The sequence below is a fragment of the Arvicola amphibius genome, chromosome 4, assembly GCF_903992535.2.
Source record: "Arvicola amphibius chromosome 4, mArvAmp1.2, whole genome shotgun sequence".
NCBI classification, from domain to species: Eukaryota; Metazoa; Chordata; class Mammalia; order Rodentia; family Cricetidae; genus Arvicola; species Arvicola amphibius.
The window spans coordinates 2,039,993-2,067,380 of NC_052050.1; the positions used below are offsets into that span (position 1 = coordinate 2,039,993).

Below are 27,388 nucleotides of genomic sequence, written 5' to 3' on the forward strand. Positions count from 1 at the left end.
GTTTCTCTATTAAAATTTATTTGTATTCAAGTAAGTTTCTTCCAAAGACATCTAAATTTGGAATTGTAGTTTGAAAAGTCCAGTCACCCCAGGTTGAAACTGAATCTTGCTTCTCTTCTCATGCTTCTACAGGCTTGGCTTCTTTCTGTGTGAAGAAGGTATCTATCTCTTTAACTTGAATCCTATTGTTCAAGGTATGCAAATCAATCTCTTGTCTCAGCTTTCTGTCACAGTGATACAATATTTAAACACTCAATTTACAGACGGAAAGGTGTGGTGCACAAGGCTTTAATCCCAGCACTCTGGTGGCAGAGGCAGGAGGACCACTGCTTTCAAGGCCAGCCTGATCTACAGAATCGGTTTCAGGACAGCCAGGGCTACACAGAGAAATATTGTTTAAGAAGGAAGGAAGGAAGGTTAGTTTATTCTAAATTATGGTTTAGGTCTCTGGCTGCCTTTGGGCCTGAGGTGGGACTGTCCATTAGGTGGGGAATATATGGTGAAGAAGCTGCTAACCTCATGGCAGCAATGACACAAAGGGAGGAGGTGGGAAGGACGGAGGCTCCACTATGCCCTTTTAAGACACACTGCCATGATCTACAGCTCCCACCAGCCCCACCTCTTATGGTCTCAGCTACTTCCCACTAACTCCAGGTCTTTCCCAGTACTTTTGGGAGTCACTCAAGATCCAAACTACTGCAGCCCCCTGGCTTTTCTATCATCGCAGGCACAGGACTGCAAACCTGAGGTGCTGTCACCATCATTCACCGAATCCACTGGGTCGGCTTCTGCAAGGCTCCAGTCCAAGTGTCTGTCTGCAGCTTGGTACAACCCATTCTTCATCAGTGTGGTATCTGGGAGGACAAGGTCTCTATCACTCATCTTCCTGCCCAGGACTCCCTGCCTCTTCTTACTTTATCTCTGCACGTGAAGCTGAGGGTGTGCTTGTCTACTTACAAAAAAAAAAAAAAAAAAAAGCCCATTGGCAATTTGACTGGGATTATATTAAAGTTATAAATTAACCAGGAGAACACTGACGTGTTTATGACATGGAATCCTTCTGTAAGAGAGCAGGGTACGTTTTTATTTGCTGAAGTTGATTTTGTATCTCTCAGGAATGTTTTAAGGTGCTGTTTGTGGCAGCTTTTCCCATCTCAGGTTAGATTATTCTTGGATTTATGACCCCACCATACATAGCTGCTCTTTCCTGTCTGGTCCTTTGGCTCCTTTGGCTTCTGCATATTAAGGCTTCTACCTCACTAAGTTATTTTATTAGTCTTAACAGACCCTTTGGGCTTCCTAGACATAAACTTATACCACCACACAAAGAACTAGGGCTGGAATGCACTTGCTCCCTAGAACTTACAACACCTTGAATGACTTCTGTTATGTAGACCTTACACTGTCCCCAAAGGTCCCACAGAGCTGTGTTACAGAGGTTTCCCCACCTGCTGCTGAGGTCAAGAGTTTTCTTCTTTTTTTCTTTTAAGACAGTCTCACTATGCAGCTATGGCTGGCCTGAAACCTGCTATGTAGACAAGGTTGCCCTCGAACACAGACCCCTCTCCTTCTGCCCACTGACGATGACGATGACGACGAGGAGAGTGTGCACACGTGCCAGGGCACTCCTGTAGAGCTGGTTCTCTCACTCTGCCTTTGTGTGGCCTCAGGCTGCAGGCTGGGCAGGAAGCACTCTTGCCCACTGAGCCATCTCACCCCCCACCCACTGGAGAGCCCCGGCAGGCTGCTGCCAGTCCCCACTTCACTGCTACTCAGCCTCCCCTGTGGGGAGGGGCACCCGCACCTCCCAGGCTCTGCCTTCCACAGAGAAGCTCTCCTTTCTATGTGACTGACAGAAAGTATGGCGAGGGGTTGGCCATTTGTACTTCCCACCTTCTTGGCTACACTCACAGGACAGGTGACCTCATTCAAACCACCAGACTTCTTCTGTAAGTCTCTGTGTTCGGGGGTGGATTTAGTGTTACACTTCTGAGTTTTTCTGATCTCCCTTCACCATGAGAAAGCCATGTTCCTAGAAGCCTTCTGGGCGTCTTCTAGCTGAGACTGGGCAGAGCCAAGATGTCATCCTTGCTGTCGCTAACCTAAACAGTTACAGCTGGTGGACAGCCAGGACCATGCTCACAGGAAAAACTGAACAAATGTCCTCTCCTCTCTCCCTGCCACCACTTCATATTCATGCACTTTCGTTGCTTTGAGGGTCGATTATGACTTGAGCATAGGTTGTCGTCTGCAGAAACCAATGGGGGAAGGGAAGCACTAGGGACGCACATTTGCAGGAACCGTTGCTGTGTGCAACCAGTCAGCATGACTATGCTATGTAACTGGTAAGACAGAAGGCTATGTGAAGGTACCTTTGCAGCGTGGTTATGACATCACGAGCCCCCATGTGGTCAGGGGCTACCTCAGGGGTCATCACAAACTGTGATGCGGAATAGCTGCGCCGGGAGTGTCAGAGTCGCACAGGTGGTGTGGAGTGCATGGCCTTGCCCACTTTCAGTGATTGTCTCTGATCCACACCTACACTTGAGGATGTGCTCTCTTGTTTTGGCTTTCTCTGCGCACACCACACCCCCCCCCCATTAGAATAAGCTCTTTGTCCCTAAGTCATCTTGGCCCTGGTGCTCAGTCACAGCAGCGAAAAGTGACTAATAAAGTCTAAATAATGAAAACAAACAACCCCTCCATACCCACATTCAGATCCTAAACAAAATGGAAGTGGATAAAGAAACAAACGATGTTTGCAGCAAAGCCCAGCCCATCACAGACTACTCCATAGCACAGCAAAGCAGGGGCTGGGGAGTCGGGGCTCTGCAGGGAGAAACCTGGTAACACCAGCAGTAAGGCATGCGCGAGAAGAGCACCCAAGCCTGGGAGTCCCGAGAAGGACACGCAGGTGCGCAGACCTGAGCGGCGCTCCTCATGCTGCCTTGGGCATCAAGAGGTGAGGAAGGCTGATGGACAGATGGGGTAGGGTGTGGAGGAGTTGAACCCCCCACAAGAGGAGTCCCCACATGGGGTCTGCACAGAGAAGCCTGATGTGAGATGGGTACCTGCATGGTGCACTTGGTGGTCAGGCTTCTACACAGGTCCCATTGTGACAAATGCCCTCTAGATGCCCCTCAGGTAGGAGACTGGGGTGGGGCTTAAGGGGACAGAACCCACTATCATCTCAGGTTTCTATGAATCTAGAGCCATCCCTCAAAGCAAAGTTTAACAGACAGGAAGCACAGGTCTGGACACAGGGGTGGGCTCAGGAGGGGCATGTGCGCATTCTTCCCAGGGCAGCTCTGCAGTGGGACAGCAGAACCAGTGTGGATGCTCCACGGTGCCAGAACTCGGGACGAGGCAGCAACTGACAGGGAGAAAGCTGAGCCTAAACTCTTTCAGTTGAGCTTCATGTCCTGACGAGGGGGTGGTGAGGCCGACCGCATCAGACTGACTTAGAGGAAGCAGCTCATGTTTGGAGACTGCAAAGGACACAAAGGTCAAGGAGCTGAACAAAGAAAAATCCCGCTCCTTCCTGCCTGTCTTTTTCCATAGAAGTCCTTCCTGAGGGGTGGGTAGTGTGTGCACAGAGTAAACCTCTTTGTATGCCCCACTTTGGATTATCCCATCAATACCAACTCAGATTGTTTTCCCACATTCCTTGACATCATGCCCTTGATGTTCCCCAGTGGTGCTATAAATAAAACTTTATTAACTATAATTTGGAAGGTCTGCCTGAATTGCACATTAATTCTGTCTATGAAAAAACCCTCAATTAGCTGGAACCCAGCTTATACCAGTCCTTAATTAACCGCCTCCCTCCCTATTCTTGTTAATTAGTAGAGACAGATGATAACAACAACTTGGGAACTTATTAAAACCAGGCAGGCATGTCTTCTCTCACACGTGGATCTGAGTTTTCAGATTTTTAGGGTTGTTGGAGTGTCAGGAAACAAGAAAGGACCCACAAGATTGGGAGGGAAGGAGCTGAAAGGGGTGAGGGGACAGTAGAATGTATATGACGTAACAGTGTGGGGAACTCTGGCCTAACTTTAACCCAGCATTGACCTCTGGCTTCTCCATACACGTGCAACCCCGTGAGAGACATTCTTAGTGAAAAGGCCATTTTCTTCCTAACTCAGTGATTTTCTCAGGAACAGTGCCATGATCATATTCAGCTGTGTGTCCTAGCCTCTGGTCTAGAGTAAATCCCAGGGCAGTGTTAGGTTGTCTTGCAGCATGTGTCTGAAGCAAGCCCACACTTTGTTTGTTTGGAAATTGAGGAGGAAGCAATGCAGGTTGCTGTATGCTTTAGCTATACCACTGGGGTACAGGATGCACAAGAAATCCAGATCTTTAGCTATACCAGTGGGGATACAGGATGCAAAGACATGGCGCAGACCTAAGGCTCAGAACCCAAACCCACCATCAAAGGCCGGATTTAGCCCCTTCCAGGCTCACATCCCTTATAAATCCCATCCCTCCCCTCCCTCACCCCCAAGCAGCCCCTGGTCTGCCTTTCCTGACTACAACAAGCACACGCCTTCTGCATTCTAAAGACACGGAACCGTACAGTGCACAACTCCATCAACAGTGTCTTTCAAGAGGCATGGGTATGTTGGGGTGAGCATGTGTATGTGTGTGTGTGTGTGTGCTTTTTTAAATCTCTGACTAGCGTGAATGCCTGTTTAGACTACTTCCAACATCAAACTATCAAAACAAAGCTATTTAGAGCTAGATGGCTGGCCTGCTCCTGTAGCTCCATCCAGTACCCGAGAGACCGAGAACTGCCATGTTCTAAAAGGCGAGCATGTGCCCCCCCCCCCCCCCCCCCCGTCTCCAGGAAAGCTACAATATTCATGATATAAACAAGAACTCAGAGTGGAGCTGCTGGACATGGGCACTTCGAGCCAAACCTGAGAACTTGAGTTTGATCCCAGGAACCAACATGATAGAGAAAACAAACACCTAATGCCTGCAAGCTGTTCTCTGACCTTATAAAAAAGGCTTTGTTGCATGCAGACCCACAATCTGGAGTTATTTCTCTCTCCCGTGGCCTGTCTGTCCGTGTTAATGCAGAATGAAGACACTTCCGTCTCTCTGAGGACCATCCATGAAGTTTCTTTGTGATTTTGTGTGAAATCTGTTTCACCAGTAGTCACAAGTTTTTTCTTATGCATTCTTCTACAAGTTTTATTGTATTGAGTTTTACACTTGGTCTAGGATCCATTTTGGTGTAATTTTAAACTATGGTTCACTTTTCGGCACATGAATGTCCAGCTGTCCCAAATGCGCGACTGTGGAGAAGACGACCTGCTCTCCCCAGCCTGTGGAGCTCTGTTGGGCACCAGTGCGCTCCTCTGCGTGGGGACCTGCAGGGCTATTCTCCCCACTGTCAGCCTCCTTGGTGCCAGGCTAGCTTTTTAGTACTGTGGATTTAGAGCAAGTCTTGAAGTTGAGTTGTTTATAGAAATACAGAAGCGTTGTTCTATTTCAAGGTTGTTTTGGTCATTGTGGGTCCTTTGCCCATTTCCATATAGATTTTGGAGTACGGGTCTTAGACAAGGACTGTCTTCTGTTGACTTAGGTGTTTCCTAATCCCTTGTCACTAGGACTTGTAGTGTTTGATGAATATATCTTTTATTATCTTTTGTCAGAATTTGGCTCTGTTATTTCCTATTTATGACATCTTTATTTTAATTTCAACTTCTGTCGATTAATAATATTAAGGCATCAATTGACTTTCTTGTATATTAATCCTATAACCAATAGACTTAGTAATATTCTTATAAGTTCTGCAGAAATTAAAAAATAGACTCAATCAGATTATCACACATTGTTTGAACAAAGACAGTAATACCTTCCCCTGTTCACTCAGAGGTCTCTTTTCCTCTTTTTGCTTTGCACAGCGGAGAATTCCCAGTGCAACAATGAAGACGTGAGAGTGGGTGCCCGGCCCCGTGTCTGTGTATTTCCTGCAGATGGGGTTCTGCCCGTCAAGGCTCCCTCCATTACTAGTTTTTCTCATTTCACTTTTTTTTTTTTTTTTTTTTAAAAATTTGAGACAGGGTTTCTCTCCATAGCTGTGGCTGCCCTGGAACTCTGCAGATCCACCTGCCTCTGCCTCCAGAGTGCTGGGATTAAAGGTGTGCGCTGCTACAGTCCAGGTGAACATTTTTAAAAATGATTTACTGTGTGTTTCCCTGAGTATTCAGAATACATGGCTGTCTCCTTGGGTCGATATGGTCAGTCACTCACTCTGACTGCTGTCTTAGTGCATTCCCGCTGCTGTGATCAAACACCCTGACAAAAGCAAGTCAAGGAGAGGATTCTGTTTGGTTTATAATCCCGGGTTATGGCCCATCACTGAGGGAACTGAAGCGACAGTCCTGTTACCATCCATCGGGAACAGAGAACGAACGCATGCATGCTTACTACTCAGCTCAGTCTCCGTTCTTACACAGTACAGGACTCAACCCCAGAGAACGGTTCTGTACGTGGGCTGTGCTGTCCCACATCAATCAATGTAAGCAAGACACCCTTACAGACACACCCACAGGCCAACCTGGTCTAGACACCCCTTACAGACATGCCCACAGGCCAACCTGATCTAGACACCCCCTTACACACACGCCCAAAGGCCAACCTGATCTAGACACCCCTTAGACACACGCCCAAAGGCCAACCTGATTTAGACACTCCCTCACTGAGACTTCTCAGTTGGTTTTAGATCAGTGGTTCTCAGTCTTCCTAATGTTCTGACCTTTAAAGCAGTTCCTCATGTTGTGTTGACTCCCAACCATAACATTTTTCTGCTACTTCATAACTATAATTTTGTTACTTATGAGTCATAATGTAAATATCTGATATGCAGGATACAGATGTGACCCCAGGATACAGGTTGTGAGCCACAGGCGGAGAACCACTATTTTAGATTGTCAAGTCGACAATTAAAACTCACCTTCACAGCTTTTAAACACCTTTACAACCCTAAAAGATTTCTATCGGAGGAGGAAGGTAGGGAGGAAAGAAGGGGGAGAGGGGCGGGGAGAGAGATAGACAGTGTGTGTGCACGACAGTGGATGTGGAAGGCTGGCCTGCATCAGGTGTCTTCCTTGGAGATTCTTTTTTTTTTTTTTTTTTAAAGATGGCTTCTCATCAGCCTGGAGCCCACTAACTGGCTAGACTAATTGGACAGAGCTCCGGTTCTCTGCCCCTCTCTGTGCTGAGTGCTACAGATGCACTCAGCTTTTATGTGGGGGCTGGGGATCAATTCAGGTCTCCATGCTTTCACGGCAAGTACTTTGGCATCTGAGCTGCATCCCCAGTCTACATAGTGATGTTCTTCTGAATTTTCTCCTCAGGACTTTGGTATCTATAGTCATGAGGTCTACGGTTGTCTTCAGTTGTTTGCCTCGTTTGTGATCTCATGAAGTGATACAGAAAGGGGCGTGCTGCTACCCATATGTCTCTTCCTTAATGTTTGGAAGAGTTCTCCATGGAAACCATCTGGATTTGTGGTGCTCTCTAATAGACATAAAGCTATTGAGATCATCTGTTTCTCCTTCCGAAGTCTTCCGGGCAGGTCAGTCAGGAACAAGCCTGTCTGTCTGTCAACGTTGACCTCCCATCCTTTCAGAGCCATCAGTGGTATCACCTGCTGTCTTTCTGTGTCTCCTTCCCAGTCTGGGTAAAGACTCCTCAATTTTACCACTGTGTTTAAAGCAGCAGTATAGGTTCTCCACAGGAATTGGCCATTTTTTCACTGTCCTGCCTCTTCCTGAGGCTCCCTCTTTCCTAATGTATGCAGCCAGGGAGCCCCAGCATTGCTTAGATGTGTTCCAAAGACTTCAGTTTTGTTTAATTAAAAAAATATTTTTAAATACTTCCTCCTTTTGAGGGCAGCCTGGGCTATGTAGTGAGCCCCAGGCTACCTCTTAAGAGTCAGCATCAAAAATAAACAAACAAGCAAAAAACATTCTTCTTTGAGAAGCTTATTAAAATTACACTTCGTATTTTAACAAAGGTTCACACTGCTAGAATTACATGTATATCATATTAATTTATACATATTTATAAAACTAGGCAAATGTGTTACAATATATATTATAATATATATTACACATTTATTGTACACATTTTCTACTTTAATGTTTATTTGGAGATGACAGCTTAGTGAAGTGCTAGCTACCACATGGGCGTGAGGACCGGGTTGAGGCCCCAGCACTCACACGAGGATCTGGGTGTGCCACTGTGCATGTGTGACCCCGGCACACAACACACAGGGGTGTGTTATGTGAGGAGGATCCTGGGGCTTGCTGGACAGCTAGTACAGCCAATTGATGAGCTTCCGGGTTAGTGAGCAATGGCAGTGACAGAAAAAAAACACCTGAAGTTGACGGCTGGCCTCTGCATGCTTGCACACACACACACACACACACACACACACACACACACTGATTCAGAGCGCCACCCACGGCAGCTAGGAGCACACTGTGTCATCTAATGTCTAACTGGCTACAGTGTGCTCAGCCCGGGATGAGGCCTGTCGCTCGAGAAGGCACACCCTAGTCTGGGATCAGCAGACAGCTCCATCTTCTCCACTTCCTGATTCCTTTCTTCTACTTATTCCGTTCACTACCGAGTCAACACTCAAGCTTCCAATCTAATTCTGGCTCTGATAGGGAGCTGCACTCCTACCCCGTATGTTCTCTCCATGGGCTCTGCTTTGGTGTTAGACCCTGCCCAGCAGCCCTTCTGTGGCTCCGCGGCAGCCTGGCACAGCCTTTCCTAGCTGTGACTTCCAACCTATTTGTGTCTTTCTATTGAAAATCTACGCTTGTGGGCAGCACGCAGCTCTCCTTACTTCTGACCTAGTCTGGAACCTCCTGCACTGGTTACCTTCCTTACTGCTGTGCTGTGAGGGCAGCCCACTGTGGAGGGGAGGGCTGGCTGTTTGAAGAAAGGAAAGAGCTCAGCTGCTGTCTCCTCACCCTTCTCTTTGTTGGGGCTCCTCTAGATCACACTGCAGCCCAAATTAAGGGAAGGTTTCTCCCGCAGTTACCCCGTTTTAGAAATATGTGTGAAGGCGAAGATGAGCCTCACCACTGTCCTGTTCCGAATCCAGTCAGATTTAGCCACGCATTTCTCCTCTGCTTTAACTGTGCGGTGTGGCCTGCGCAAGCCTGAGCTACTGACCTAGCACAGCTCACCTCCTCCCTTACTTTCTTGGTATCATGTATGTGTGCATAAGATCTCCTATTATCTTCCCTGGGCTGTTGTGTTGGATAGTTTTATGTCAACTTGACACAAGCTGAAGTCATCTGAGAGGAGGGAACCTCAGTTATGGAAATGCTTCCATAAGATCAGCTGTGGGCAAGCCTGTAGGGCATTTTTCTTAATTAGTGATTGATGCGGGAGGGCCATCCCTGATTTGATGGTCCTGGTCTCCTTAGAAAGCAAGCTGAGCAAGCCATGATGAGCAAGTCAGCAGGCAGCACCTCTCCATGGCCTCTGCGTCGGCTCCTGCCCTGCTGGAGTTCCTGGCCTCCCCTCCACTGATGCAGGCGGTAAGCCAAGTGACCCTCTCCCACATCTTGCTTTTGGTCATGGTGTTCCGTCACAGCAACAGTGACCCTAAGAAGACAGCTGTCTTTAGTCCCTGTGTTTAAAGGTTATTTACAGAACGTTATGTTTCTTTTGGGAGTGCTAGGAATCAAGGCCAGGGCCTCAACCCCTGAGCAAGCCCAGTTCAACACCTTTACGACTCCACATGCAAGTGACACAGACCACTTCAAAGTGTGAGAACCAAGCAGGAGGGCTCCTCTAATCTCTCTTCTCCCAGCCGTGGGAGTTACCAGGAGTTCTGTTCCAGGCAGCTGTAATTTCCAGGACACACCTGTTAGGAATGCTCAGACGACTATCTCTCTGAACGAGATCGCAAAGTCAAGGGAAGGAAGCCCCAGCCGTCCCGTGGCGCTCCCCCTTACCCCCTCCCCCTGCCCTGTGCTGCAGTCTGGTGGCCGGGGTCTTCTCCGCCTTTCCACCTCCGCTGGCCTCTGTCCTCCAGACACCAGTTTCCTTCACAGCTCAGAGGACGTCGCCCAGGGCCAGCTTTCCCAGCGTCCCACCTTGGCCCGAGGTATGCTATGGCCCCAGCTATGGCCCCAGGCTTTGCCCAGCGGCTGCCCTTCCTTACTGGCTGTACTGCTGCAGCCACTGGGGTCGTTTCCCGAGACGGGAGTGTGCCGAGCTGACTGATCTGTGGTTTACAGTTTTCACTGGAAATGAAAGACGGCAAGTGAAACCTGCGGCTGCTGCACGGCTCCACGAACTTTCCCTTCCCATCACCGCTTTCTCCTGTGAGACTGAACCACCGCTGACCACCCCAGAGTTTCCCGTGTCACATGCTGCTGCTCTCATTTCCAGACCTTTGCCTGGTGACTGTTCTGATGTGTGGAACCGATGCCCGCCTCTGTCCTATGTCCTTGTCTGCCAGGCCTGACATCTGCAACAGCTTTGAACACATTTCCACGGATTGACTTTCTTCTCATTATAGGTCTTATTTCCTGGTTTGTCACCTGCCTGGTCATTTGACAACAGTGTTAAAGGTAGCATAACAAGGGCTGGAGAGATGGCTCTGAGGTTAAGAGCACTGGCTGCTCTCCCAGAGGTCCTGAGTTCAATTCCCAGCGACCACATGGTGGCTCACAACCATCTGTAATGAGATCTGGTGCCCTCTTCTGGCCTGCAGGCAGACATGCAGGCAGAATACTGTATACATAATAATAAATAAAATAAATAAATATTTTAAAAAAGGTAGCATAACAAGGCATAGGGAGAGACTCTGGAAGATGTCGACTCTTGGAGTAACAGCCTCAGAGAACAAGGGGACTCCCTGTCCTGACCCAGCTGTCCCTGTGGGGTCCCTGCAATATATATTCAAAGGGAACATAACTCTTTATATCGTTCTTCAGAGGATCACCTGCTTTTCTTCTGCCCACAGTTTTTTTCCTCAAGATTTTTATTATTTGTGTATGTGTGCACACATACAATTGTCATACGTATGTGGGACACCAGAGGAGTGTATGTGATCCATTGGAGCTGGAGTTACAGGTGGTTATGAGCTATTTAACAGGGTGCTGGGAAGAGAAAATTTGGGTCTTTCTGAAAAGCAGCCATCTTTGAGCTCCAAACCCACCGTAAGGGCTGGATGACTTCTGCCCTGTGCTTGGGCTCTCTAGGAGAGCGCCACACAGCAGTGTTCCGCGGCCACTACAGAGAGAAGACTCCTGATGCGCTTTTAGCGGAGTCCAGCCTGAGCAGGCATTATCCTTCCCTCCAAAACATGCCAGAAAACTGGGTGGCTGCAGCATAGCGGTGATGGAGCACTGGCAACAGGCTTGTCTATAGCCATAGGATACCGTATCTGTGGATGCCATGTGTTACAGGCCACAGGGCATCTCACTGACGGCCCACAGGTCATGCCATCTGTGGAGTGCTATGGACTATGGACCCTCACAGTGGCAAACTTGGAATTAGCTGGGTACTCTGAGCTTGGCAGGTAGCATGTGCCACTTGAGCAGGGAGGCCATTAGATGGCCAGGTCAGACGTGAGGAGGGAAGGGGTGGTCTCTGGGAATTATGGCCAAGGTCATTCGAAGAAGGGAAGATGAGGAAACTTTCCTAACGTCCCTCAGCCGACGACTGCTGTTAGATAAGCAGGTGCAGCAAGCTGGCTAGGAAATTAACTCACAGGGTGGCCCCTGCGCCTGCAGGCGTGTGAGAACATTGCAGGAAGGGCCTTTCCAGCTGAGCCTGGTACCACGCACACAGCCATCAGCATGGTGCAAATGTGAATCAAGGCTGTGCGTCTGCTCAAAATGCTGTAGCGTTTGTGCTCACAGCCAAGTGCAGCCTCTGGGGTGAAGAGACCACTGTGCCCAGGAGATAAATAGGAACTGAGAGTAGTGGAAACATCGTCTCCACCCCCTGGAGCATGGTGGCCAACTGTAACTTCAGTGACCATATCGTGGGAAGCACTGTTGAGAAAATGCTACCAGCTTTCAGATCCGACTCTTCCTAAGACTTCAAACATAGGCACAAAAATACTGAAAACGAACCACAACCCCAAACTGGCAACCATCACAACTAAACTGGAGTTCATGCAGCACTAGCAGAACAAGCAGCTAGAGGAGGGCCACTCTCCACGTCTCGGAGTCTGCCACGGTGACAGACCCACGCTCTGTGACCATTTCTGCCTTGCTGCTTTGCTCTGGCTTTGCTCCATGGCATACTCCCAGGAGCCTTTCCACGTGACTCCACAGCCAGATACCAAGTACTATTGCCAATGCTAAGCACGCTGACATAGAGACAAAGATCACGGGGTCGAAGGGAAGCCATTCCAAAGTGAGTTCCTTAGTTTATGTAATTTGGCCCTTCAGTGCACCGGAATACAGGTAAAAGAGAAATGGTCACAAAGTATGGGCTCTGTGAGCCACAAAGACAAGCTTCCGGTTTATCAAGCTGCTCTCTGAGGGACCCCTTTCCACTGAAATTCACAAAGGAGCTTTCCAGGTCCCGGTCCCAGTGCTGGAGGTGGACACCCAGGGGAATAAGGAGAGGGTGCTTGAACAAACAGGCGGCAGGATTCACCTCAGCCCTTTAACTCCTCCACCCACGACAGACAGAATGGTGACTACGTGGTTGAGATAGGAAATATCTGGGTATTATAGAGCATACAGAGACACACCCACCAGCCATCCCTGGAGGAGCCAAGGAGGGAGACATGACTCAGCATCAGCATAGCAGCTGCTCAGCAGGGCACTCAGGTCTTGGCTAGGCCACAGCCCAGAAAGTGAGACACACTAGGCCGGCTGGTGTCTGTGGAGATAGCCCGAGAGCCTATAGGGACATCTCAGAACTGATAAGTAACCAGCCGTTTGCTGCACAAGGTGAGGAAGCAAACGCCAGTAAAACCCAAGGCTCAGCCGCACAGAACAGGCAATGGAGATGGGCGGTGAGAGAAGCAAATGTGCTTTCCTTAAAAAAAAAAAAAAATGCCCACATACAGCCTGGCGCCACATGGAAGCTGACCATGAGCTCATCAGGAAGTCAGGCATCAGGGCCAGCACAGTGCCCAGTTGAGTCTGAAGCTGAGTGTGAGAGGGGCTGGAAGGGGCCTGGGGGGATCTGTAGTTAGAAACACCTGGGCCAAGGGAGTGACGAGAGAAAGTGACTGTGTGGAGTGGCACGTGGGCAGGACAGACAGTGGGTACAGTGTGGGATGTGGCACTTAGTCTCCAGGCCAGATGTTGGTGGGGAAAAGTGGCACAAAGAATATGCCAGGTCCAGGGTGGAGGGTGGACAGTGGACCTCAGCAGGCAGAACAAGGAGGAGCCCAGGTCTCAGCTTCGGTGATCAGGAATAAAGAGCCCCTGGGGAGAGGCTAGGGATGTGGCGCAGCTGGTGGAAGGCTGGCTTTTGGCTTTCCTTGTGTGCAGGATCCCCCCCTCCCCAGGGGGGTTCTATTCCCATCACTGCACACACCTATGATCCCGGCACCTGGGAGACAGAGCAGGAGATCAGGAAGTCCAGGTTATCCTTGGCCACCTACTCTATTCTCCACGGGCTCTGAGGAAGAAGAAGCCTGTGACATCGCAAACCAGGAACCCCCTTCCCTGACCTGCAGTAACTTTGTTGTCTCACAATCAGATCCAGACCCAGACCCAGGCCACCACGCTGGCTGTCACAAGTCAGAAACATGTCACACTCACTCCCGTGTTTTCCGTTCTGAGCTGTAGAGTCCCATCCGCTTTATGAGACTGAGGTAGGAACATGGTTTTTCTTACACAGTCCTTGTGAGTGTTTCACGCATGCACACATCCATGACGATAGGCACAGAAGTCAGCGGGAATCAAGCTACAAACAGACTTGATTCTTCTAGACCAGGTGTTCCCAGCCTTCCTAGCGCTGTGACCCTTTAACACAGTTCCTCATGTTGTGGTGACCCCCCAACCATAAAATTATTTCTGTTGCTACTTCATAAGTGCAATCTTGCTACTGTTATTAATCACAACATAAGACCTGTGTTTTCTGGTAGTCCTAGGTGACCCCTGTGAAAGGGTCTTTTAACCCCCCCCAAAGGGGTCTTGACCCACAGGTCTGTTCTAGGCCGTCTCAAAGCAAGCAGATAAGCAACAGTTGATGACAGTTAATGCCTCTTCGCCTCCCTCTCGCCAGCCAGCCCTCAAGCAGCCTGGATACATGCCAGCGCCATTTGTTCCCCACGGGCCCTCTGGGGGCCACGGTACCCGGCCTCTGGGGTGCAGACTGAGACACGAAGGCCGCGCCCACTGCCCACCGCCCTGCAGAGGGTGGCGCTTGTCTTTGATGCCAGCACATCTGGAGGAGTTCCCACAGGCTCGGCCTAGGTACCCTGCACCTGCTCCACATCTGCACCCAAGGACCTCACAGGCCATGGCCACTAGCTGGGACGAATCCCGAGTGCTCAGGATAGCCTGTCTTCTGCTACAGCTCGATCGCCAGGCAGACTGGAGGGGTTTGGATGAGATGTTGCCTCTCTTGGCTGCTGGTGGAGCAGGGAATGGGCTCTCCTCATGGCCTATCCTCTGCACCCACCTCAAACCCTCTCCTTCAGGGAGGACCTTCTCCCCGCCCCCTCTTCCTATGAGCTACTTCACAAACCAGAGTTCTGCCCCACAGCCTTGTCCTCTGCCGTCCCCACAGTCCGCTGACCTTCCTGCTGCCCCTTGCTTGCTCGCCGTGTCAGCCTCCAGTCCTCTGTCACATGCAGAATCCCTGGGCTGACTGACCACTTCATGTCACACTCATGGTGCAATTTTGGCCCCACAATGTTTTCTTTTTTTAAAGCTGTCTGTGCCCGTGTCCCCGAAGGGTAGTGAGTCTTCTGAGGTCAAGGATAGGGACTGCTAACCTCTTTGTCACCTACAGACCTGAGCACAAAGCTCTGGGTATAGGCCCTACCAAATTTTTGTGGAGAAGACAAATGGCTGCAGGGCCAGGGTTTGTAAGGAGCTGCGGCTGATACAACTGGAAAGTGTTGGGACTGGGAAGTCACCTGTAAAGAAAAGACCATTAACGGTCCTAGACCTGAGGTCTCTCAGGTGAGGTAACTCCAGGTCCACAGGCAGAGCCCTGCGTCCTACCCTTGGGGCTGAGCGGAAGTTACTCACACTGTCCACAGCGAGGATTTTGGCCCAGATGAAGACAAGGAGTGGCCGCAGCTCTCGGGCTGAACTCTGGAGCAGCTTCAGCACATAGGGGAAGATGCCCACCGACAGGGCCTGGAGGTAAAAGACAGCGTCAGCACAGCCCAGTGGTCCTTTACTAGTGACGCTGGTTTGCCTCACTTCTCTCCTTAGGTTGCAAGCATTCCTGCCCCCGCCCCTTTAGGACCAAGCTTGGAGGAACCACTGTTGAATTCTTCCACTCAATTTTAGACTTTTCTCTTTCCTTCTTCAAATATTGTTCTTCCTATATTTAGGCCTTTCTCCTTCCGCCCTCACTGTTAGCCTGCAATCCATCACTCTGTTGACAATACCTAATTAATGAAAACGTGAAGTTGCTAACCTGTTCACCCCATAGTACCCTGCAGAAGACCTTACGTAGGCGATTTCACTGTGTGCCACTTACAATGGGCAGCTACTGTTCATAATGTAAGATAACCAATTCATATGAAATGTCTAGTTGTTCTATCAGTATTGGTTTAAACTTCATTTAATTTATTTGTAAGTGTGTGTGTGTGCATTTGTGTGTTGGAACACTTTTTGTGCGCAGAGCAAGCCAAACAGAGGTTGTCTTAGGGAATATTCCTCTACCACCTCACCCTATTTTCTGAGATGGTTTTGTACTAAACCTGGAGCCTGCTGGTAAGGGTAGACTGGCCGCCAATGATTTCCAGGGACCATCCACTTGCCTCTGCACCAGCTTTCCATAGGTGTATCTGAACTCACGTCCTCATGCTTGCTCACAGGCACTTTACCCACGGAGACGTTCTTTTAGCTCTAAACCTTTACTTGCGAAAACAGCCCAATAAGCTCTCCACACTGCAGAAGGCCGAAGGCTCAAGGCTCTAAAGCTCTTTTGGTCTGTAGGCTCCCCCAGCTCCCTTTGGTTTCCTCATGGCTTATTTGTTGGAAACATGGATCACTATTTGGTCCTACTTCAGTTTTGCAAAATGAGGACCCAGAAGAATGTAGGTGGAGGTTTCGTGTCCTGACCACCTGCTCCCAAATAACCACACAGAGGCTTTACATTGATTACAAATGCTTGGCTGACCGCTCAGGCTTGTTACTAACTAGCTCTTACAACTCAGCCCATTTCTATTAATCTGTGTGCTGCCCTGAGGCTCGTGGCTTTTACCTCTATCCCATTTTGTGTATCCAACTCGTTCCCCATCCTGACTCTGCCCTTCTTCCTCCTGGCATTCTCCCATTCTGGCTCCCCTGCCTAACCTTATCCTGTTTATCTATTGGCCAGTTGGCTTGTTTATTAAACCAATCACGGCGACAGTTCTTCACAGTGACAAAGGGATTATTCCACAGCCAAGAATGGTTCAGAACTGTACCTAAATCACCCACAGACAACGTGAGGGTATGGGCTTCATGGGAGGAAAAAGGCCATGGAGGGTACTATGCCCCCCTGCCTGTGGCTCCTGGCTTCTGGAAAGTCTAACAATGATGGGGACCAATGGCAAAAGCCCCAAAGCACCAGGGAGAGAGGTGCTCACCCAGGCTTACATGATTTTTGCTGGTTCTGGTTTGGAGTTTACAGAGTATCTCATCAGGCCTAATCTTTGCCTCCCTTCCCCCAAGTAAGGCAGAAAGCACGCACCAAGCTCACCGCCCAGGGACCCAAGTCCAAAAAGCGTCCCAACAAGTCCAAGGCCCTCAGCCGGTGCACCTGGCTTAGCAGCACCTGGAAAAGCAAAAAGGATATTGAACCATAACAAAATGACAGCGATTACCACCTGTCTAAGGAAGCTCAGTGTGGGCTGGCAGGCCAGGAGGTCTGACAAGACGGCGTCCCCATGTCCGCCGGTTCTTTCTTCTAGCCCAGACGCTGCCGCGTAGTTTGTGCTTTAGACAGGCTGTAAAAAACACTTCTTCATTCCCAAGAAAAATATGCCGCCTGCACTGTGCTCAACAGGACCAGCACCAGGGGCACTGCTCTCTAATGGCGCCCCATCCTGAGACACCCACGGCGGGGTCTCTCCCGAGGGCAGCACGGCACGTGCTCTGTGTAAAGGTCCGGTTTGTAGAACGGTTCCTCCAATGCTAGCTATCACAGTGCTATGACAATGCCCAATCTGCAATCTTTGCACAGTTTCACAAGGATAAATCTGAGAAGTAAAATTATAGGTTATAACATCTGCATGACATTACCACAGTGCCCTCAACTAACTACCTCTGTCTTCTAACAAGAGGCAGCACCGCGGTACCCACTGGTGAAGCACCAAACATCTCTTTGCTCTGATTTATTAATGCTCAGTACAAGGTCAAAACCACTCTGGGGGACCAAAGTCCACTAGCAGTGACTGCTCATGGGCAACACTGCCCACTGTCGTCTTATGTGACAATGAGAGTCACCACTGGAGATACGGGAACAATGTCAAATACTACTTGGCTTTTCTCTCTCAAATAGCACATTTCCTGTTTCTTTTATTGATTTATAGGTTTAAAAAGCTGAGGTCCAACATGAATTAAAATTATTTTAAGAATATAAATGACTGGCTTTTTAGGATGTGTATTTGTACTTCAAAAAATTAGAAAGGGTGGTGGTGGGGGCGCTAAAGATTTGGCTTGGCAGTTAAGAGCACCAGCTGCTCTTGCAGAAGACCTGGGTTCAATTCCAAGAACCTACATGGTGGTTCACAACCATCTGCAACTCCAGTTCCAGAAGATTTGACAGTCTCTTCTGGCCTCTGTGGGCAGTGTGCATGTTACATAGACATGCATGCTGGCAAAACACCCAGACACATAAAATAAATAAATCTTCTCTTAAAAATTAAAAAATAACCAAGAACCAAACTCCTGTTTCACACTATCACAGATGAGAGAGATGGAGCAGGTCCAAAGGGCAAACGTGCCTGCAAGAACTCCAGGTAGAAGAGGGTCTGTCAAGGTGACCACATTTGCTTCATGGTGCCTGAGACATGAAGAGAAACTGAGGCTCTGGGGGACAAGGACCTCCCTCCAGTAGGGGGCACAACATACAGCAGAAGTTTGGCTCCTGACACAGCCCCACACTTCCAGGCCAAGACTATATTTGACCAAAGATGCACTGATGGCAAACACACTCTGGGTGAAGCGCTCAGGATTTTGTAGCAGCCATGTAAGACAGTAACTCTGCCCCGTGAATTCATTCTTGCCTTTCTTTAAGGCGGGGATGGTAGTCATGGGGTGGTCTCTGGCAGAGCCACAATACAATCAGAAAGGCCCACACTTTGGGACTGCTTTTTGAAAGCTGACAGTGGTCATAGATGTCAGTTGTGACAATTTGGAGAAAGTAGCAGTTAAAAGAAATTCTCTCCTTTCTGTTGATTTCATTCTTAAAAGGCAGAAAGAATGCCGAGGCCCGTGGGCAAGGCCCAGGTCCATGCTACCGTTTCTCAACAGCCTGATGGAACCTCTCGGCGCTCCTCCACACCATCAGTTAATGCCTCTCAGCTGCTCTGGGGGAGAAATTCACTCTGGCTTTATAGAGTGGCATGAAGAGAATCCATGCAGCCTGGATTATGACACTTTCTCCCTTCCTAATGTCTCTAGCCCTGCCAAGGCACTGGAGGATAACTTGTGAAAAGCCAGTTCTAGCTTTGGAAAAATAAAGGTTTTCAGGGCAAAGCAAGGAAAGTAACCAAGAGTGAGGCCAGGGTGGGCCTCATGGAGCTGGAACTCCCTTGTGCCTCCTAGCCTTTACCTTTTCGTCTTTTCCTTTCCTAGCTCTGTCCAACAGGCTCCCCGAGTCAGGCTGGGCCTGGCTGGGAAGACAGAGCCATGCACCTGGTGGAGGACCCGCTGCTTACATTTTCCTAATGACCACACGGACAATGGCTAATGCTCTCCCTGCAGCGATTTCCCCAGGCCTGGCATCACATGTGCTCTAGAGGTCTCCCCTTTCCCTGAGAGTGTGGGCTGTAAATGGAACGAGTCGATAAAGCCATTTACAAAAGGACTGTTTGCCAGACCCCAAAGAACTGGATTAAGGCCTGGCACTGCAGCCCTGCTGTGGGGAGGACAACTTTGCTCTGCTCTGCTGCCACAGTGAGAGGCAGGTTGGAGAGAGCCGCGTGGTGACCCAGGTGACCTGAGAAGAGCCCCCAGCACTGCTGCCATTTCCTGGAGTCAGGTGGGCACCTCAGCGATCCAGGCTTTGTCCTGTGACTGTTACTGTTGCTGTTGTTACTCTGTTTGGAAAAAATTTGCTATAGCTTATAGATCACTTTGCAATCCCAGGACAGTCTTAAAACTAACCCAGACATATATAAGAGGAGCAGTGATAATTATTTTCATAGTGTCAGAGAAGAAGTAACAATACAACGACCTCCGGCCTGACCCATGTCATTCTTTCAAGGTTGCTACTTCAGCAGGAACAGACTACGGTTACATTTTACATGTCCATGTGCTCTTCTTTCTTGCCTCTTTCTTGCTGGCTGGGATTCCTGGGGCTCTAGATGGGGTATGTGAGCCACCGAGGCTGTTAGGCTGGCTGCCCTGTGGGAGAGACTCTGGGCAGGAAGGTCCACTGTGTTCTATGGGGGGGATTTTTGAGCTGCAGTTGCTCTGAGCATTTGGCCCAGTGAAGATGGATGGTTGTCTGTCACAATGTGGTTAGCAGCCCTAATGAGCAAGCACAAGCCCTTCTTGGAAGGAAGCAAGGCCAATGTTCTTGGACAGGTGGAAATCAGACCCACGGCGCATTTTATAGAGGGAAGTAATTTGGTAAGAGCTCTGGAGAGTGATGGCCCTATCAGTGGCCCTTGGCAAGGTCTGGCCCTCCCGTCTGGAGGGCAGCCTGCCCTCTATCCCTCCAGGCTCCCTACCCTTCCAAGCCGGTACCCTCTCATGACTTCCACAGCTCTGACAGAGCTGCCCCTCCCCCGCTATGTGATAAGTAGTATTTTCTGGTATCTATAGTAAGTCACAAGTCCTCGGTGTCTGGTCTGGCTTTTCTTAGTCACAACCCAGCTCACCAGTTTCTCCCACAAACACAAACTTGGTGACCTGTTATCTACCCACCTGTAATGACAAATCCACTATTCATATTCCTATCCCATGCCATTTTAGTAACCAAAAGTCAGCAAGCAGTAAATGGGTTTCCCACAACCAGACCAGTTCACACATGAATGACAGACACACCCAGAAGGTACTGTTTCTTATGGGTCCCCATCACGGGAAGGCTGATGGCACCTGGCCCGTCTGTGAGGCTTTGGTGCTGGGCAGGAGAATGAGTGTTGTGGCCCAGTCAGGATTTGCTCGATGGCCTCGCCCTTCTCTCACAGGACAAATTTGTATCTCATGTCCTTCCAAACAGAAGAAGGTAGTGATGCCCAGAGCCTGCCCCAAAGCGAAGCTCGTTGGCAGCAACATTTCATCAATTCCTGACTCATAAGCAGGAGGTGGGGGGCATGGTGATCTATCCTAGTTTGCATATAATTGGGAGAGGAAGAAGGGAATTGAATGGCTTTGCCAAGAAAAGGCCACGGGGAGTAAGTAAGCATCTACTGACTTCAGATCAGATGTGAGGCACTGATGGGCCATCTGACTGAAGCACGGTCCCCGGGGGGGGGGGGGGGGGAGGAGGGTGTGGGGTGGGGATGGGGGGGTTGGGGGACGGGACGGGACGGGACGGGACGGACGGACACACGACTGCTACTGCCTAGACCCTCTTGTGCCCAGGACGCACATGCTTTCCTCCCACGGGACAGATGCCTCAGAGAGTCTAGGCCTGTGGGAAGTGACTGACCTGTAGGACAATGGGCAGCTGCTCTGGGGGGCTTCTGTTTTCCACGCCCATCGTGAGCCACACCTGGAATGCTGTCAGCTGCTCAGCAAAGAACGGGCTGTGCTGTAGGAGAAGCAGGAGCTGGTTAGTGAGGCCGGTTTCCTTACACCACCTTCACCCCTCAGTCCTGACAAGGCAGTCACCACGAGGGGCAGAGCTGGTGGGAGCAGGTCTTACAGGCTTTGTCAACAGCCTGGACAGGAGAAAGGAAGTCTGGGTCTTGTGGCCTGAGCACTTGGATGACATGATCCTGTCAGTAAGTGGGGAGCTGGTGACGAGAGGAAGCCTGGTGCACAGAGTGCATGTGTTGTCTACCATGCCCCTGAGACACACGAGTAGTTGCCTCTTAGTCAGAGAGACGACTCTATAACTATTGGCGCAGATTTCATTTCTTCTTCTTCTTTTTAAAAATATTTATTTATTTATTATGTATACAATATTCTGTCTGTGTCTATGCCTGCAGGCCAGAAGAGGGCACCAGACCCCATTACAGATGGTTGTGAGCCACCATGTGGTTGCTGGAAATTGAACTCAGGACCTTTGATAGAGCAGGCAATGCTCTTAACCTCTGAGCCATCTCTCCAGTCCTCATTTCTTCTTTTTAAGAGATTTTTAAATTACGCATGTGTCTGTGCGTGTGTTCATGTGAATGCTGGTACCTATGGAGGTCACTGGAGGTCCTGAGCTCCAGTTACAGGCTGATGGAGGAGAGTTATCTGTCTATGTTACTTTCATTGGTTAATTAATAAAGAAGACTGCCTTGGCCCTTTAAGAGACAGAAAATTAGGTAGGTGGAGTAGACAGAACAGAATTCTGGGAAAGAGAGGGGAGACGCTTCAGGCAGTCGCCATAAGTGAGTCTCCATGCTTCTCCTCTCCGAGATGGACACAGGTTAAGATCTCTCCTGGTAAGCCACACCTCGTGGTGCTACACAGATTACTAAATATGGGTTAAAGGAAGATGTGAGAATTAGCCAATAAGAGGCTGAAACTATGGGCCAGGCAGTGTTTTAAAAGAATACAGTTTCCGTGTAATTATTTCGGGTGTAAAGCTAGCCGGCGGCTGGGTGGCGGGACGCAGCCCCGCCGCTTCCTTCTACAACAGGCGGCTGTGAGCCACCCAATGCTGGCGTTAGGAACTGGCCCCAAGTCTTCTCTAAGAGCAGCACATGCTATCTGCAAGAACACTGGGCATTGTAACAAACACTGAGCCACCTCTCTGGCACCACCGCTCCTTTATTATAGCACTACTACGACTATTATTCTGAAAGACAGGATCTCTCTACCTACACTAGCCTGGAGCTCACTTGTCCCTCCTCAGCTTCCCAAGAGATGAAATTACAGGTGTGCAACACCACATTTGGCCTGGTTATTTTTGGAAGTTGAGCTATGGAGAAGGGACCCAGGATGGAATTGGGCTTCTAACACTTAGAGGTCAAGGAGACAGGTGAAACCTGCCAAGAAAGCTGTGAAGAGAATGGTCGTGGGGAGAAAGCAAGATCATGTTGAGCTCAGGAAGCCAGTTCAGTGATGAGCTCAGCAGTGTTGAACCTGAAGACTCTGATCCATCTGTGGATTTCCTTCAGAGACACAGAGGTCATCCTAAATATTAACAACTGTCTCGGACACAGCAAAGCACAGCTGATGTGAACAAAAAAGACAGGAGAAAGGACAGAGAAGAGGGAGCCAGTGCAGACACACTGTGGGAGGAGGTGGCTGCAAAGGGAAGGAGAGACTTGGGTTGAGTGTGGTGGAAGAGCAGACCAGGACAAGCAGGTAGAGGGGGAGGACGGAGGGAGCTGCTGGAGAAGGACAGTGGAGTGGGGGACACGGTGGGAGGGCTGTCGCTGCAGGGGAAGAGAAGGGGAAGCCTTCTCTTCCAGCTGCAAGGCCGTGCTGGGCTGGAGGTGAGAAGCTGGTGCTCTCTCCTCCACCCTTGTTTGCGAGAGTGTACGCAGACCTGTGAGGGAGAAGGAGCCGAGGACATGTATGTAGTTATGCTGTGTTGTAGCTTCTCAGGCCCCACCAAAGGACAGCTGCATGGGTGTGGGATGAGAAGGCGAAGGAGCAAAGGCAGCACAGTATAAGAACCAAGGACCCAGCCCTAACCATGGCAAGCATGAAAGCTAATGGAGTCAGAGTCCTGAGGGCCACTAGAGAGGCTGGCAGGGAGTCACCAAGGTCTCTTTGTTCCCACACTAGGGTTACCAGCAATGACGTGCAACCCACAGGAAAGGGGTGGCTTGGGAAAGACGGAGGACAACAGGATTGGAAGAGACTGGGAAGCAAGAGGCTAGTAGCCAGTACAATCTTCCATTCTACGTATCACCTCACTGCCATAAAGAACTGCTCTCCATGGGCCAGACAGAGCTCAAAATCCAGCAGTGTCTTGTTCTCGGGTACCACTTCCCTTTGGGGCGTTCTCTTTTCCCTGGGGGAGCTGGAAGCACCCATCAGAGGTGTAACTGTGAGCCCCGGAGTTTGAGGAAGCAGCTTTGTCTCCAACCTGCAGCACAGCTTCCCTGACAACTCTGTCAGGGCCCGGGCACGATAGTAGGCTCACCTGCCGCTCAGAAGGCACAGGGCTCTGTGAGCTCAGCTCACACGAGGACTGGAGTGGAGCTCCCTGGTGGTTTCCATTATCAAGTAGGCATCATTCACCAATCGTTTGTATAACCCATTAAGCATGTCCTCCCCCAGTCCCACAAGATCGTGGTGCTCGCCTGTGAATGAGAACCACACCCCGTCTCTCCAGTCAGCCATGTTTATGGATTTTTCACACTGTCCACTGGTGAGTGACTGCTTCAAACAAAGAGACACTAATTTTTGATGGAGCCAGGAGAGGTGGCGTGTGCTTGTGATCTCAGCATCGGGGAAGCAGAGGCAGGAGATGCCAGCCTGCTTTATACAGTGAGCTCCAGGTCAGCCAGGGTTACACAGCAAGACTCTGTAGAAGCAGACAAACAATCCCCAAATCCTTCACTTAAACTTGACCAGAGAAGAAAGGCACACCTCTGCTGGCTGTTGGGCTACACGAGGGCAACCACACAGCATGAGGGCTGAACAGGTGGCCCATATGAGGTTCAGAGTTGGCATCTGAGCCAAGCCTCTCAGCTGACCTTGGCCATCAGACCAGAGAGAACAATCAGGGAAGACTGAGGGACCAAGGCAAGGCATATAGCTGTAACTGCAAGCCCCAGCTTCCAGGATAAATGGCAAACAAGCTGATCTGCTGTAGGCCTAAAATAGGCCCTATGAGCACAGAACCAAAAGTGAAAGAGTCAGCCAGGAGCTGCAGAGTCCTGCTCACTGACAGGAGCTAATCCAGCCAGATTTACGGCATGGTTGCTGTTACCAGGCTGGCCACTGTCCTCCTCTGCTCTCCCTTTGCTGGGTCTAATGACCTGAGCCTGGTCTTTGCCTCTGAGTCTGCTCAGTGAGAAGCTGATAGTGATCTGCTCAGTAGTCAGAATTACCACCCCTGTAAAAAAAAAACAAAAAAAAACAAACAAACAAACAAACAAAAAAAAACAAAACTAAAGCCTGCAGAAGGATCTCTATTTCAGCTGGCTACTCCAGGCTTCCTGTTGTCTGGTACCCTCCTTCCTGTCCTCGCTCCCTACCCTGATAAACACCAATTTGAACGAGGTTTTAATTCCTTACTGTTAAAACTCATCACTTATAACTGTTGATTCTGAGGACAGACGTGTACAATAGGCTTCCTTTCAGTCTGAAAACAAGGTTTTAAGGTGAGTGCACTGAACTGTAGGCCGACTGTCATAGTTGTGGTGGTGTGAGTACGTAAGCCCCCACAGACTCATGTGTTTGAACGCTACGCCTAAAGGGAGTGACACTAGTAGGAGGTGCAGCATTGTTAGAGGAAGTGCGTCACTGTGGGGAGGGCAGGCTTTGAGGTCTCATATGCTCAAGCTACACCCAGTGACTCAGACCACTTCCTGTCATCCTTGGATTAAGATGCAAAACTCTCAGTTCCTTCTCCAGCATCATGTCTGGCTGCGGCCTGCCACACTTCTCTCCATGATGATAATGGACTAAACCTCTAAACTCTAAGCTAACCCCAGTTAACTTTTTATATTTTGAAAGTTGCCTTTATAAGAACTGTTGTAGTCATGGTATCTCTTTACAACAATAGAAAGCCTGACTAAAAGGTAGAAAAAAAACCCAGAATTCAGTGGTGCTGATTCAGTGTTATACAAATGTCAGCATTCTCCACCTCAGCCAAAGTCCTGCAGGTTCTCTGAGGAAATGAAGTCACTATAATATTGGCATGGAAACACAAACGGTCAAAAGGAATTGGGGAAATTGGTGGGAGAACAGACTAGCAGCTTTGGCAACATTCATAATAAATAAATAAATAAATAAACGAATAAATAAGTAAGTAAGTAAATAAATAAATGTTCAGAATCAAAACTGTGACTGTGGTGCCTGCACAAAGTGAGAGAGGACACAGCAGAGGAGCCGGGAGCAGCTCAGACACAGTCACCAGGTCCAGCATGATGACTCTCAGATTGGGCATCACATGGACAACCCAAAGCTCTAGAAGAGGGGACAGCAGCATTCAGCGGTGCTCGCCTCAGATAAGTCAAGATGGCCTTATACAGCACAACAAAGGCCCTAACCATCAACAAAATTTTAATAAATAGTAATTTGCTTAACAAAAGATGTCTCCTCAGCAAGAAAAAAAGGGTAAAAACATGAAAATACAGTCTGCAGAATAAGAGATATTCCACAGTGAGACAAAGGACATGGACAGAACCACTCTAGCTCAGCAGAAAGACTTATAAAAGACAGGTCTGCTAGTGAACAGGAAACCGTGCTGGTAGCACTGGGGACACATGATGTCACCATTCCCTTGGAGCCAGATCCTGCACAGCAGGAGGGCTGTGAGCCAAAGACACTGTGGACAGCTATCCAATAGCATTTACTAAACCCACATGCAGCTTGGTCCTGTCCTACGAGCACCCCAGCAGGCAGCATTGTGCTGGCCAAGCACACACTTGGGTGGGCAGTAACCAGAACATCGTCAGTGAGGTTTTTTGTAGCGAACCAAAAATTTAGAGGATACGGTGGGAGAGTACTTGCCCCCAAATTCCAGAAATGAAGGTAAATATCATGTCTAACATGATAAAAAAAAAAAAAACCAAGTAAAATCTTACAATAGCAGCACTTTAAATGGACAGGTCAGGATGATTTGCTTTCCTCTGTCTCAAGCTGCACAGTCGCTGGGCCTGGGCCAGCCAGCACTGACCGTGAGGATCGCAGATGGACACTCAAAACACACTGGCCATGGGATGGAAAACCATTTTGTAGCTAGCAGACACCGTTAGGCGTATCAAAAGTGCACTGTTGAGCAGACGCAGTCAGACACAAAGAGCACACGCTGTGCAGTACTCGAGCATGGCAGCGGATAGGCAAGTGGCTGCGGAGGGAAGGAGTTGTGCGGCTGCTGGGTATGAGAGTGTTAAACTGGTGTTCACGACACAGACGGCTTCCTACATGTAGTCTATACACTAAAGAAGTAGAAAGTTAAAATAAAAAAGCTCGAGCATGGTCCGGGTCAGTTGCCCCTGCACCTGACACCTCAATAGTCCCTTAATGTAGAATACTGACTCCACTAGGTTAGAGGTAACGCAGTGAGACCCTGGCAGAGCCTGGCCTTAGAACAGAAGTGCTCAGTCTGAGAGGAGCACAACACAGTGCGCAATCCTAGGAGCTTAGTTCTCAGCTCCTGAGTAGAGGGAAGCCAGGATCTCAAGACAAAAACATTTAAGTCTTTGTTCTATTTTTGTTTGTTTGTTTTTTGAGACAGGCTTTCTCTGTGTAGCCCTGGCTATCCTGGAACTTGCTCTGTAGACAAGATTGGCCTTGAACTTAGAGATCCACCTGCCTCTGCCTCCTGAGTATGGGGATTGAAGGTGTGTGCCACAACCGTCCAGCAAGACTGACATTTTAGTTTGCATGCAGGGTAAGGAACAGAGGGCAAGGCAGCTGCCATGAAAGCTACCATAGAACTCAGTGGAGGGAACATGGCTGTTGGCTTTAGAGTCCTTCCAACTTTGCTCCAGGCTTAAAAGCTTCTCTAATAAAATGTTATCTCCCTCTCCCCAAATAAGCAATAAAGAGTATAACAATATTGACAAAAGAGACCAGGAGATCTTTAAAAACCTTTGCTCCATCATTTCAACCTCAGGGCACGTCCGGGGAGCTAAGGTAGCCTACAGACACCAAGAGTGCAGGGCGCTAGTGCGCCCCCCGGGCCCAGGCTCCTCGACGTAGCCCTGGTTACCTGATAGGTGACACCTCTGTAAGAACACGAG

At 49.3% G+C, this 27,388-nt stretch overlaps 1 protein-coding gene across 1 annotated transcript in view; it reads right to left on the reverse strand.

Annotated features, from left to right (window-relative positions):
- Positions 1-27,388, reverse strand: part of Rptor (regulatory associated protein of MTOR complex 1) — a 294,241-nt gene that overhangs the window by 50,418 nt on the left and 216,435 nt on the right. The window contains 3 exon segments of the mRNA XM_038328288.2: positions 15,222-15,332; positions 16,882-16,965; positions 21,013-21,114. Coding sequence (XP_038184216.1) covers positions 15,222-15,332; positions 16,882-16,965; positions 21,013-21,114 — 297 coding nt within the window.